Here is a 14,465-nt window from a genome sequence, read left to right as displayed (position 1 = left end):
GACTCAGTATCACACCCGGTGTACTCCCGGTCAGTGTGACTCAGTATCACACCCGGTGTACTCCCGGTCTGTGTGACTCAGTACCACACCCAGTGTACTCCTGGTCTGTGTGACTCAGTACCACACCCGGTGTACTCCCGGTCAGTGTGACTCAGTACCACACCCGGTGTACTCCCGGTCAGTGTGACTCAGTACCACACCCGGTGTACTCCCGGTCTGTGTGACTCAGTACCACAGCCGGTGTACTCTGGGTCAGTGTGACTCAGTATCACACCCGGTGTACTCCGGGTCAGTGTGACTCAGTATCACACCCGGTGTACTCCCGATCAGTGTGACTCAGCATCACACCCGGTGTACTCCCGGTCTGTGTGACTCAGTACCACACCTGGTGTACTCCCGGTCTGTGTGACTCAGTACCACACCCGGTGTACTCCCGGTCAGTGTGACTCAGTATCACACCCGGTGTACTCCCGGTCAGTGTGACTCAGTACCACACCCGGTGTACTCCCGGTCAGTGTGACTCAGTATCACACCCGGTGTACTCCCGGTCAGTGTGACTCAGTACCACACCCGGTGTACTCCCGGTCAGTGTGACTCAGTATCACACCCGGTGTACTCCCGGTCTGTGTGACTCAGTATCACACCTGGTGTACTCCCGGTCTGTGTGACTCAGTATCACACCCGGTGTACTCCCGGTCAGTGTGACTCAGTACCACACCCGGTGTACTCCCGGTCAGTGTGACTCAGTATCACACCCGGTGTACTCCCGGTCTGTGTGACTCAGTATCACACCCGGTGTACTCCCGGTCTGTGTGACTCAGTATCACACCCGGTGTACTCCCGCTCTGTGTGACTCAGTATCACACCCGGTGTACTCCCGGTCAGTGTGACTCAGTACCACACCCGGTGTACTCCCGGTCTGTGTGACTCAGTATCACACCCGGTGTACTCCTGGTCAGTGTGACTCAGTACCACACCCGGTGTACTCTCGGTCTGTGTGACTCAGTACCACACCCGGTGTACTCTCGGTCAGTGTGACTCAGTATCACACCCGGTGTACTCCCGGTCTGTGTGAGTCAGTACCACACCCGGTGTACTCCCGGTCTGTGTGACTCAGTATCACACCCGGTGTACTCCTGGTCTGTGTGACTCAGTATCACACCTGGTGTACTCCGGGTCAGTGTGACTCAGTACCTCACCCGGTGTACTCCCGGTCAGTGTGACTCAGTATCACACCCGGTGTACTCCCGGTCAGTGTGACTCAGTATCACACCTGGTGTACTCCGGGTCAGTGTGACTCAGTACCTCACCCGGTGTACTCCCGGTCAGTGTGACTCAGTACCTCACCCGGTGTACTCCCGGTCAGTGTGACTCAGTACCACACCCGGTGTACTCCCGGTCTGTGTGACCCAGTACCACACCCGGTGTACTCCCGGTCGGTGTGACTCAGTACCACACCCGGTGTACTCCCGGTCAGTGAGACTTAGTACCTCACCCGGTGTACTCCCGGTCAGTGTGACTCAGTACCACACCCGGTGTACTCCCGGTCAGTGTGACTCAGTACCTCACCCGGTGTACTCCCGGTCAGTGTGACTCAGTATCACACCCGGTGTACTCCCGGTCAGTGTGACTCAATACCGCACCCGGTGTACTCCCGGTCAGTGTGACTCAGTACCTCACCCGGTGTACTCCCGGTCAGTGTGACTCAGTACCACACCCGGTGTACTCCCGGTCAGTGAGACTTAGTACCTCACCCGGTGTACTCCCGGTCAGTGTGACTCAGTACCACACCCGGTGTACTCCCGGTCAGTGTGACTCAGTACCTCACCCGGTGTACTCCCGGTCAGTGTGACTCAGTATCACACCCGGTGTACTCCCGGTCAGTGTGACTCAGTATCACACCCGGTGTACTCCCGGTCTGTGTGACTCAATACCGCACCCGGTGTACTCCCGGTCTGTGTGACTCAGTACCGCACCCGGTGTACTCCCGGTCTGTGTGACTCAGTACCACACCCGGTGTACTCCCGGTCTGTGTGACTCAGTATCACACCCAGTGTACTCCCGGTCTGTGTGACTCAGTATCACACCCGGTGTACTCCCGGTCTGTGTGACTCAGTATCACACCCGGTGTACTCCCGGTCTGTGTGACTCAGTATCACACCCGGTGTACTCCCGGTCAGTGTGACTCAGTACCACACCCGGTGTACTCCCGGTCTGTGTGACTCAGTATCACACCCGGTGTACTCCCGGTCTGTGTGACTCAGTACCACACCCGGTGTACTCCCGGTCTGTGTGACTCAGTACCACACCCGGCGTACTCCCGGTCTGTGTGACTCAGTATCACACCCGGTGTACTCCCGGTCTGTGTGACTCAGTATCACACCCGGTGTACTCCCGGTCTGTGTGACTCAGTACCACACCCGGTGTACTCCCGGTCTGTGTGACTCAGTATCACACCCAGTGTATTCTCGGTCTGTGTGACTCAGTATCACACCTGGTGTACTCCCGGTCTGTGTGACTCAGTATCACACCCGGTGTACTCCCGGTCTGTGTGACTCAGTACCACACCCGGTGTACTCCCGGTCTGTGTGACTCAGTATCACACCCGGTGTACTCCCGGTCAGTGTGACTCAGTACCACACCCGGTGTACTCCCGGTCAGTGTGACTCAGTATCACACCCGGTGTACTCCCAGTCTGTGTGACTCAGTATCACACCCGGTGTACACCCGGTTTGTGTGACTCAGTACCACACCCGGTGTACTCCTGGTCAGTGTGACTCATTATCACACCCAGTGTACTCCCGGTCTGTGTGACTCAGTATCACACCCAGTGTACTCCCGGTCTGTGTGACTCAGTATCACACCCAGTGCACTCCCGGTCTGTGTGACTCAGTACCACACCCGGTGTACCCCCGGTCAGTGTGACTCATTATCACACCCAGTGTACTCCCGGTCTGTGTGACTCAGTATCACGCCCAGTGTACTCCCGGTCTGTGTGACTCAGTATCACGCCCAGTGTACTCCCGGTCTGTGTGACTCAGTATCACACCCAGTGCACTCCCGGTCTGTGTGGGTCATGGTGTCTTGCTTTGGATGACGGGCAGGCCGCCATGTGTCGAAACCCTGAGGGTTGAGACTGGATGAAGATTAATTTCCAGACTCACCGACACTCTCCCATGGAACGTGTAGCAGCTCCCGAATCCCAGGAGACTTGCTAAGCCTGTCCTCCCGTGTAAAGTCCGATCCCAGTCCGCTCAGCAGAGAGGTGCGTGTCATGGTGGCGGGTTGGAGACGGCTTGGACAGTCAGATGGCGTTGGGCCGACGCGATGACCTCTGACCTGTTTCTCTTGTCTGGTAGGTGTGAGGAGTGCGAGTACGAGTCTCAGACCTTCACTGATGGTCAGACCTTCACGCCTCGGTCCAATCCTTGCCTGAGCTGCCGCTGTGAGGTGAGTGCGGAGTGCCACGTGTTATCTGACATCGCCAACTCGCCCGGTTCCCCCGTAAAACACATGGTTAAAGGTGAAATATCAGAAGGAGGGAATCGCTCTTGTATCTTATGCCCAGCTCCCCCACCCCACCCACCACCCCTTCACCACCTGGGCACTGGTGAGGCGAAGTTAGCCGGCAGTTTTCCTTGTCTGACCTGACCTGAATTCGCCCATATTGCTGGTTTCCCCTACAAGCCCCCCATTGATGGGGATCTACCCCCAGAGCACAGGGAGGAATGTCAATTGCTGCTTGTGATATCCGAGTGGTAAGGTCAGAAACTGAGAGAAGCGAGATCTTAGGAAGAAAACCCAACTGTTTATTACATGGTGTAGCAGAGAAACATATCTCTTACAGCTGGAGGCAAAGCACCATTTGTTACTGCACGAGCACCAAGATGGAGGATTCACCTCTGAGTCATACCCATAATGCAATGCCACATTACCGTATAAACTGGTGTACCAGGACATTGACTACATGACCCATTACCTTAAATACTGGTGAATATGAACACTTAATCTTTGGCTCCATCTGGTGGATAACTTAAACATTACATCCCAGATTACTATACTGCTGGAGGCTTGAGTCCTGAAACTGTGTGATTGGCCGCCAACTGTTAGACTGAGGGGCCCCCAGAACACCATGTGTTCCAGTGTTGGGGTTCTGAGGGCCCCTCAGTCTATGCGTTCCAGTGTTGGGGTTCTGAGGGCCCCTCAGTCTATGCGTTCCAGTGTTGGGGCTCTGGGGGCCCCTCAGTCTATGCGTTCCAGTGTTGGGGTTCTGGGGCCCCGCAGTCTATGCGTTCCAGTGTTGGGGCTCTTGGGGGCCCCTCAGTCTATGCGTTCCAGTGTTGGGGCTCTGGGGGCCCCTCAGTCTATGCGTTCCAGTGTTGGGGTTCTGGGGACCCTCAGTCTATGCGTTCCAGTGTTGGGGTTCTGGGGGCCCCTCAGTCTATGCGTTCCAGTGTTGGGGCTCTGGGGGCCCCTCAGTCTATGCGTTCCAGTGTTGGGGTTCTGAGGGCCCCTCAGTCTATACGTTCCAGTGTTGGGGTTCTGGGGGCCCCTCAGTCTATGCGTTCCAGTTTTGGGGTTCTGGGGTGCTGCCAGTTGGATTGGGAACGATTGGGGTTTGGGTTCTATGTAGAGGGTGTCGGCCATATTATCGTAACCTCCCTGTGACCTGATATTTGATTTCACATTTTTGGGTATAATGGGGACATGGACGGGGATTGGCTGCTCCACCTCACAGATTTGGTTGTTGAGATTGGTCTCGGATTGATGATGTCACTATTCTCTTACCTGATAGGCTGGCAAAGTATCATGTGACCGAATGGACCGGAATTGTCCGCCTGTTCGATGCAGTCATCCGGGCACTCTGGTTGGACAGTGCTGCCCATCATGTGACAGTGAGTAACCATGGCAACCTGGGAGTTTCATGCTGGTGGACCCAGTGAATGGCACCTGAATAGGACAGAAGAATCAGTATTAAATATTAGAACGTGCACCCTACCAATCCCACTGACACAACCCAAATACACCCAACCAACCCCACTGAGACAGTCCAATAAACAGCCCAAATACACCCACCCAGACCCACTGGGACAGTCCAATAAACAGCCCAAATACACCCAACCAACCCCACTGAGACAGTCCAATAAACAGCCCAAATACACCCAACCAGACCCACTGAGACACAGTCCAATAAACAGCCCAAATACACCCACCCAGACCCACTGAGACACAGCCCAATAAACAGCCCAAATACACCCAACCAACCCCACTGAGACAGTCCAATAAACAGCCCAAATACACCCACCCAGACCCACTGAGACACAGTCCAATAAACAGCCCAAATACACCCACCCAGACCCACTGAGACAGTCCAATAAACAGCCGAAATACACCCACCCAGACCCACTGAGACAGTCCAATAAACAGCCCAAATACACCCACCCAACCCCACTGAGACAGTCCAATAAACAGCCCAAATACACCCACCCAGACCCACTGAGACAGTCCAATAAACAGCCCAAATACACCCAACCAGACCCACTGAGACAGCCCAATAAACAGCCCAAATACACCCACCCAGACCCACTGAGACAGTCCAATAAACAGCCCAAATATACCCACCCAGACCCACTGAGACACAGTCCAATAAACAGCCCAAATACACCCAACCAGACCCACTGAGACACAGTCCAATAAACAGCCCAAATACACCCAACCAGACCCACTGAGACACAGTCCAATAAACAGCCCAAATACACCCACCCAGACCCACTGAGACAGTCCAATAAACCGCCCAAATACACCCACCCAGACCCACTGAGACAGTCCAATAAACAGCCCAAATACACCCAACCAGACCCACTGAGACAGTCCAATAAACAGCCCAAATACACCCACCCAGACCCACTGAGACACAGTCCAATAAACAGCCCAAATACACCCACCCAGACCCACTGAGACAGTCCAATAAACAGCCCAAATACACCCAACCAACCCCACTGAGACAGTCCAATAAACAGCCCAAATACACCCAACCAACCCCACTGAGACACAGTCCAATAAACAGCCCAAATATACCCACCCAGACCCACTGAGACACAGTCCAATAAACAGCCCAAATACACCCACCCAGACCCACTGAGACACAGTCCAATAAACAGCCCAAATACACCCAACCACCCCCACTGAGACAGTCCAATAAACAGCCCAAATACACCCAACCAACCCCACTGAGACACAGCCCAATAAACAGCCCAAATACACCCACCCAGACCCACTGAGACAGTCCAATAAACAGCCCAAATACACCCACCCAGACCCACTGAGACACAGTCCAATAAACCGCCCAAATACACCCACCCAGACCCACTGAGACAGCCCAATAAACAGCCCAAATACACCCACCCGGACCCACTGAGACACAGTCCAATAAACAGCCCAAATACACCCACCCAGACCCACTGAGACACAGTCCAATAAACAGCCCAAATACACCCACCCAGACCCACTGAGACAGTCCAATAAATAGCCCAAATACACCCACCCAGACCCACTGAGACACAGTCCAATAAACAGCCCAAATACACCCACCCAGACCCACTGAGACAGTCCAATAAACAGCCCAAATACACCCACCCGGACCCACTGAGACACAGTCCAATAAACAGCCCAAATACACCCACCCAGACCCACTGAGACACAGTCCAATAAACAGCCCAAATACACCCACCCAGACCCACTGAGACACAGTCCAATAAACAGCCCAAATACACCCACCCAGACCCACTGAGACAGTCCAATAAACAGCCCAAATATACCCACCCAGACCCACTGAGACACAGTCCAATAAACAGCCCAAATACACCCAACCAGACCCACTGAGACAGTCCAATAAACAGCCCAAATACACCCACCCAGACCCACTGAGACAGTCCAATAAACAGCCCAAATACACCCACCCAGACCCACTGAGACAGTCCAATAAACAGCCCAAATACACCCACCCAGACCCACTGAGACAGCCCAATAAACAGCCCAAATACACCCAACCAGACCCACTGAGACACAGTCCAATAAACAGCCCAAATACACCCAACCAGACCCACTGAGACACAGTCCAATAAACAGCCCAAATACACCCACCCATACCCACTGAGACAGTCCAATAAACAGCCCAAATACACCCACCCAGACCCACTGAGACAGTCCAATAAACAGCCCAAATACACCCACCCAGACCCACTGAGACAGTCCAATAAACAGCCCAAATACACCCACCCAGACCCACTGAGACAGTCCAATAAACAGCCCAAATACACCCACCCAGACCCACTGAGACAGTCCAATAAACAGCCCAAATACACCCAACCAGACCCACTGAGACACAGTCCAATAAACAGCCCAAATACACCCAACCAACCCCACTGAGACACAGCCCAATAAACAGCCCAAATACACCCACCCAGACCCACTGAGACACAGTCCAATAAACAGCCCAAATACACCCAACCAGACCCACTGAGACACAGTCCAATAAACAGCCCAAATACACCCAACCAGACTGTTCAAAGTCAACTTCCCTCCTTCTCTGGTTCACAACATCACGCTTCGAGTAAGCATGAGACACTTCTTAGTATTGTATATGTAACAGACTTTATTTATAGCTAGGAAGAGGGATCAGCTCCACCCAGATCAGAGAGTGGCTTTCAGCTTCAAGTTCTATCTATCGAGCCCTCTGAAGAACTACTGAAAACCATGCTCCTTTATACACCCTATTTTGCATACATCAGAGGTACATGTCATAGATATGACCTCATGACGTATCTATTCCCAAATCCTTTGAAGTCAGACTGTTCATGTAAACAGTTGTTGTTCTTTACTCTAAAGCTACTTCCCTTAAACAAGATGTCCTGATGCAACTGTCCCCAACCTCTTCTTGAAGAACAGACTTTATCAACTGTTAACTTTCTATACTGTAGCTGATGGATACTACTACCTATGTTGATTATCCATGCCCCTAAATCACTCATGGCTGACGTCATTACTGTCATATATTTCTTTACAAAAGCACTTTTGTATCCGAAGACAAGCTATGCTTTCCTCTCATGATACTTCAAGGCCATCCCGTTTATATTGGGAAAACCTGTTGTTCCAAGATACAAAGAAGTTTGACTATTAACCCTGAACTCCTCAAGATGTTCAACGTACAACTCTCCAGGATGTCCAACACAGACCCACTGAGACACAGCCCAGGAAACTTTGGCAGATGGAGTTGTGGGATATGTGGAGAATGTAGACAGGTGGGGTTGAGGGATATGGTGAGCAGATGGGATTGGTTAGTGATAAACAGACAGACTTATTGGGTCAAGTGACCTTTTCCTAAACTTAAAAATTCTTCTGATCTGGATGTGCCTCCTCAGGCTGCTGTTTAGGCCTGGTTGCAAAAATGACGCATTTTATCTATGATAGAATATTCATTGGATTCTACCTTCCTACTGCCAGCATACATAGTGTTAAATGGTTACTGCGAGCAATTTCTGCAGGGAATGTACATGACAGACTGTTGTGCCAAATTGAAATGATTGGGTTTTTCTGCCATTGTCCTTGGATGAAGAAACCAGATCACTCAAAGCGTTTGGAACAGGTCAGTAGGTTTTCCTGAAAGAGTAAGTGCCTTGGGACGTTTACCTACATTAAAGGCGCTATATAAATGTTGTTGGGTGCAGCCATTCCATTCGACTACAAGCATGCTGAACATGTAGTTGAGAGATATAATACAGTTTTAATGTCCTTTGTTAGGGATTATTGTCAAAGTGATTTCGAACTATATCCTGGGTGCTATTCCACAAAGTCAGCACTGTATGGCCATGAGACATAGAAGCCTTGGGGGGGAAAATTCGGTTGGTCAGCACCTCCCGTTAGCTCCTCTGGGGGGCGCTAACGGGACACTAGGAACTTAGCGCCCGAGCGCGGCGATTTTAGCGCCGCTCGCGAAATTGACCAGTCGTTTTGCGGCGGCACTAAACACTACCGCCACGATTTCCTGCGCCCGCAGATCGTGACGTCTGTCAAGCGTGCAACGACCCGGTAGCGCCCCGGGCCGGATATTGAGTTGCGCCTCCTGCCTTAGCGCCTGTCACTAGGAACGACAGGTAGAGGGGAACGTTTTCAAGATGGGATGGAGCTGGGGGAGCGCTATTTAAAGGCAGGCGCTTCCTGCATTTTCTTGTCGGCAAAATTTTTGGTTTTAATGCTGTCCTAAGGAGTATTGGCCCTCAGCACCACTTTTGAGGTTCCTAAGCGCCAAGCTCTTTTCCTGGGCCTATCCATTAGTGCTTCCAACACTGTCGCTTTTGAGGTCTCTCCAGGCTGAGATTCAAGGCTGCAATGAGCAGGGTGTGGCTGGCCAGCAAGATGGCCCCTCCCCTTTAAGAACTGGACGGCACCAGTCTGTCTGGCTTCCATGGTAACGTTCTGAGGTAGCGCCTCGCTCCCCGACGTTTGCGGCTTAAGAGAGGTGTGTAGCACCTGATTTAGCACTCAAATCACCTCCAGGGGCGATAGAGGCGAATTTTGCAGTCAGAGGTGATAATTAGCTAAACTTTGCGTCCGGCCGATATTAGCGCTCCCAAAATGGGCGATACCGAATTTTTCCCCCTTGATACTTAACTGCCCCCCCACCACCCCAAGACGGGCCAATGGTTCAATGAGCAATTCTGTGGTAGCAAGCAACTGTTTAATGAGCCGTGTCATCATTGGCTCAGTGGGTAGCTCTCGCCTGAGGGTTAGAATGTCCTGGGTTCAAGTTCCACTCCATGGTTTGAGCACATGATCTAGGCCAGCATTCCCAGGTCAGCACTGAGGGAATGCTGCACTGTCGGAGGTGCCGTCTTTCGAATGAGATGTTAAACCAAGGCCCCGACTGTCCCGTCAGGTGAATGTAAAAGATCCCACAACGCTACTCAAAGAAGAGCAGAGGAGTTCTCCCCTGGCCAATATTTATCCTTCAACCAACGTCACTGAAACAAATGATCTGGTCATTATCACATTGCTGTTTGTGGGACCTTGCTGTGCACAAATTGTTTCCTACTTTACAACAGTGATGACTCTTTAAAATTGGCTGTAAAGCGCTTTGGGGCGTCTTGAGGTTGTAAAAGGTGCTATATAAATGCAAGTCTTTATTTCTTTTTGTTATTTTGTAACGGTACCAAGTTTCAAAGATCAGTTTAATATTGAGGATTAGTGCAGGAGGAGCATCTATGATATTTTGAGGAGATAGTAAAGTTTGTAATTACTGTAAATACAGTGAGTATTGTCCATTTACCTGGTTAATGTTAAATACATTGATCTGGTTTAGTCCCTAAGCTGAGCTCCGACAGGCTCTTCACCCACCTACTGAAGGCAGGAGGGATGGTGTGTGGGCCTGTGATCTATTCCAGTAAGTCGGGATACAGGGCTGAAGGCTCTCTGCCCAAACTCGGGTCCCACTGTCATAAACCTCGATATCGGGCAGGTGAAGGCTCACTCTGGAACTTAGGGAGCATGAGGTCCGCTTACAGGAGTGGGCGGGGATGTTAAACCTGTGAATATCTTGTGTAAAATCCAGCGATGTAACAGTTGTGTAGAACTGTATGGCAGATTTATACAATACTGTACCGTGATCAATTGTGCTTTCCCTCTGTTCAGTGTGTGAGTACGAGAGTGCGCTCGTTAGCAATGGTCAGACGTTCCACCCTCCTTTTGGTGGGCCCTGCATTCAGTGTACCTGCTCGGTGAGTACACGGTCTCACCCGACGATGGTGTATTTCTTTATATCAATAAACGGGGTACTGTGGAGTATGGGAAAATATACAGAAACCTCCAAGGGCAAATGTGCAATTACCCTTCCTCACAGACAGGGATTTGTTAACACTCTGTACTTGAAGAGGGAGCGCTGCACTGTCCAAGGGCAGTACTGAGGGAGTGCTGCACTGTCGAAGGGGCAGTACTGAGGGAGTGCTGCACTGTCGGAAGGTCAGTATTGAGGGAGCGCTGCACTGTCGGAGGGGCAGTACTGAGGGAGCGCTGCACTGTTAGAGGGTCAGTACTGAGGGAGCGCTGCACTGTCAGAGGGTCAGTACTGAGGGAGCGCTGCACTGTCGGAGGGTCAGTACTGAGGGAGCGCTGCACTGTCCAAGGGCAGTACTGAGGGAGTGCTGCACTGTCGAAGGGGCAGTACTGAGGGAGCGCTGCACTGTCGGAGGGTCAGTACTGAGGGAGCGCTGCACTGTCGGAGGGGCAGTACTGAGGGAGCGCTGCACTGTCGGAGGGGCAGTACTGAGGGAGCGCTGCACAGAACAACAGCTTGGTTTTGTGGTTTTAGAGGATAGTTTTATAGGAAGAGAGGGAGGAGGAGAGGTTTAGGGAGGGAATTCCAGAGTGTGTGTCCCAGACGGCTAGATGCACGGCCACCAAAGGTGGAGCGAAGGGAGTGGGGGTTGCACAAGGGGCCTGTTTGGGAGGAAGGAGCTTTGAGGCTGGAGGGGGGTTCAGAGATAGTTACAGAATAATTCTGATGTTGTGTCTGAAATGTTGGTTGCTTAGAATGGAAACGTACGATGTCAGGAGGAGATCTGTCGGCCCCTGACCTGCACCAACCCGTTCAGAGATCCAGAGCAGTGCTGCCCCACGTGTAAAGGTAGGTGACCCACTAAATCAGTGTCTGAACTGATGTCCCAAAACACAAGAGCAAGAAAACCCAATCCCGCCCCCAAGACCCCGACACCGGCTCCTGTCCCCGACCCCGGCCACTGTGTCCCCAGCCCTGTGTCCCCGACCCCAATCCCCAGCCCCGTGACCCCGATCCCCAGCCCTGTGACCCCGATCCCCAGCCCCTTGACCCCGATCCCCAGCCCCTTGACCCCGATCCCCAGCCCCTTGACCCCGATCCCCAGCCCCGTGACCCCGATCCCCAGCCCCCGTGACCCCGATCCCCAGCCCCGTGTCCCCGATCCCCAGCCCCGTGACCCCGACTCCGATCCCCAGCCTCGTGTCCCCGACCCCGATCCCCAGCCCCGTGTCCCCGATCCCGATCCCCAGCCCCTTGACCCCGATCCCCAGCCTCGTGTCCCCGACCCCGATCCCCAGCCCCTTGACCCCGATCCCCAGCCCCGTGTCCCCGATCCCGATCCCCAGCCCCTTGACCCCGATCCCCAGCCTCGTGTCCCCGACCCCGATCCCCAGCCCCTTGACCCCGATCCCCAGCCCCGTGTCCCCGATCCCGATCCCCAGCCCCTTGACCCCGATCCCCAGCCCCGTGTCCCCGATCCCGATCCCCAGCCCCTCGGCCCCGTGACCCCGATCCCCGGCCCCGTGACCCCGATCCCCGGCCCCGTGACCCCAATCCCCGGCCCCGTGTCCCTGATCCCCAGCCCCGATCCCCAGCCCCGTGTCCCCGATCCCCGTGTCCGTGTCCCCGACCCCGATCCTCGGCCCCGTGTCCCCGACCCCGATTCCCGGCCCCGTGTCCCCGACCCCGATCCCCGGCCCCGTGTCCCCGACCCCGATCCCCGACCCCGATCCCCGGCCCCGTGTCCCCGATCCCCGGCCCCGTGTCCCCGACCCCGATCCCCAGCCCCTTGACACTGATCCCCAGCCCCGTGACTCCGATCCTAGCCCCGTGTCCCCGACCCCGATCCCCAGCCCCGTGTCCCCGACCCCGATCCCCAGCCCCTTGACACTGATCCCCAGCCCCGTGACTCCGATCCTAGCCCCGTGTCCCCGATCCCCAGCCCCGTGTCCCCGACCCCGATCCCCAGCCCCGTGTCCCCGACCCCGATCCCCAGCCCCGTGACCCCGATCCCAGCCCCGTGTCCCCGACCCAGATTCCCAGCCCCATGACCCCAACCCCGATCCTAGCCCTGTGTCCCCGACCCCGATCCCCAGCTCCGTGACCCCGATCCCCAGCCCCGTGTTCCTGGCCCTCTAGTCCCCAACCCCGATCCCCATGTCTCAATCTGTTCCAATGCATCAATTTGAGGGGAAGGGGTTCGTGATCCTCAGTCTCCTGGCGACCAGTAATGTGAAGGGCAGCCAGAAGGGACAGGGATGAGGCCTGGGCACCAGCTGTGCCCAGAGAGGGGACTGGGCATCACCAGGAATCCAGGCTGAGGGCCCAGGAACCATCTGAACTCTGAGACCCAGGCCAGTTCAGCTCGGGTCAGGTACAGCACACAGGGTGAAGTCTACCTGACTTGTGTCCTGGTTTGGTAGTGGGTTGGTGAGAGGTGGGGACAGCAGAACAGAAGTCGGGGTTAACGTGTTTCAACTCCCAATGTTTATTGCCCCCTGTTTGGTAGGTCATGTAGGTTGCCCCACATGTAAAGGTAGGTGACCCTCTGAATCAGTGATTCAACTGACGACCCAAACCACAAGAGTAAGAAAACCTAACCATGTCTGGGCTGGATTTGAGCCCTATCGTCGGGTCCAGAACCTCTGTAGCCCTCAGGTCTCTGTCTTTATATTTAGCCGTGTGTGTGTGTGCTTCCTTCGTCAGTGTGTATCGTGCAGGGGCTGGAGTATGAAGATGGAGTAGAATGGGAGCTGGAGGAGAGCCAGTGCACCACTTGTACCTGCGTTAATGGTGACACCACCTGCAGACCCAGGCAGTGCCCACCTGTTACCTGCCCACACCCCAACTCAAACAACGGTACGTGTCGCAACTGGTCAAAGAGCGAGCTCAACTAACTGCCGGCACATCCTTCAGGTGTAGTGTCAATTGGTCCGGTGAGGGGTCAGTGGGCCGGGTGTAGGGTCAGTGGGTCGGGTGAGGGGTCAGTGGGTCAGGTGTAGGGTCAGTGAGTCGGGTGAGGGGTCAGTGAGTCGGTCGTAGGGTCAGTGGGTCGGGTGTAGGGTCAGTGAGTCGGGTGTAGGGTCAGTGAGTCGGGTGTAGGGTCAGTGGGTCAGGTGTAGGGTCAGTGGGTCAGGTGTAAGTTCAGTGGGTCAGATGAGGGGTCAGTGGGTCGGGTGTAAGGTCAGTGGGTCGGGTTTAGGGTCAGTGGGTCGGGTGTAGGGTCAGTGAGTCGGGTGTAGGGTCAGTGGGTCAGGTGAGGGGTCAGTGGGCCGGGTGTAGGGTCAGTGGGTCGGGTGTAGGGTCAGTGAGTCGGGTGAGGGGTCAGTGGGTCAGGTGTAGGGTCAGTGGGTCGGGTGAGGGGTCAGTGGGTCAGGTGTAGGGTCAGTGAGCCGGGTGTAGGGTCAGTGGGTCGGGTGAGGGGTCAGTGGGTCGGGTGTAGGGTCAGTGGGTTGGGCGTAGGTTCAATGGGTCGTGTAAGGAGTCAGTGGGTCAGGTGAGGGGTCAGTGGGCCGGGTGTGGGGTCAGTGGGCCGGGTGTAGCGTCAGTGGGTCAGGTGTAGGGTCAGTGGGTCAGGTGTAGGGTCAGTGAGTCGGGTGTAGGGTCAGTGGGTCGGGTGAGGGGTCAGTGGGTCGGG

At 54.5% G+C, this 14,465-nt stretch overlaps 1 protein-coding gene across 2 annotated transcripts in view; it reads left to right on the top strand.

Annotated features, from left to right (window-relative positions):
• Nucleotides 1–14,465, top strand: part of kcp (kielin cysteine rich BMP regulator) — a 209,490-nt gene that overhangs the window by 112,535 nt on the left and 82,490 nt on the right. For both annotated transcript variants that reach the window (XM_086010530.1, XM_086010531.1), the window contains exons 22-26: nucleotides 3,360–3,450; nucleotides 4,796–4,895; nucleotides 10,687–10,772; nucleotides 11,584–11,677; nucleotides 13,535–13,687. In XM_086010530.1, the coding sequence (XP_085866656.1) occupies nucleotides 3,360–3,450; nucleotides 4,796–4,895; nucleotides 10,687–10,772; nucleotides 11,584–11,677; nucleotides 13,535–13,687 (524 nt within the window). The remainder of the gene's footprint in view (nucleotides 1–3,359; nucleotides 3,451–4,795; nucleotides 4,896–10,686; nucleotides 10,773–11,583; nucleotides 11,678–13,534; nucleotides 13,688–14,465) is intronic.

The sequence above is a fragment of the Somniosus microcephalus genome, chromosome 17, assembly GCF_052327205.1.
Source record: "Somniosus microcephalus isolate GS21.2 chromosome 17, FLI_Smic_1.0, whole genome shotgun sequence".
Taxonomy (NCBI): Eukaryota; Metazoa; Chordata; class Chondrichthyes; order Squaliformes; family Somniosidae; genus Somniosus; species Somniosus microcephalus.
The sequence above is the reverse complement of the archived record's forward strand: the minus strand, read 5'-3'. Positions and strand labels throughout refer to the sequence as shown.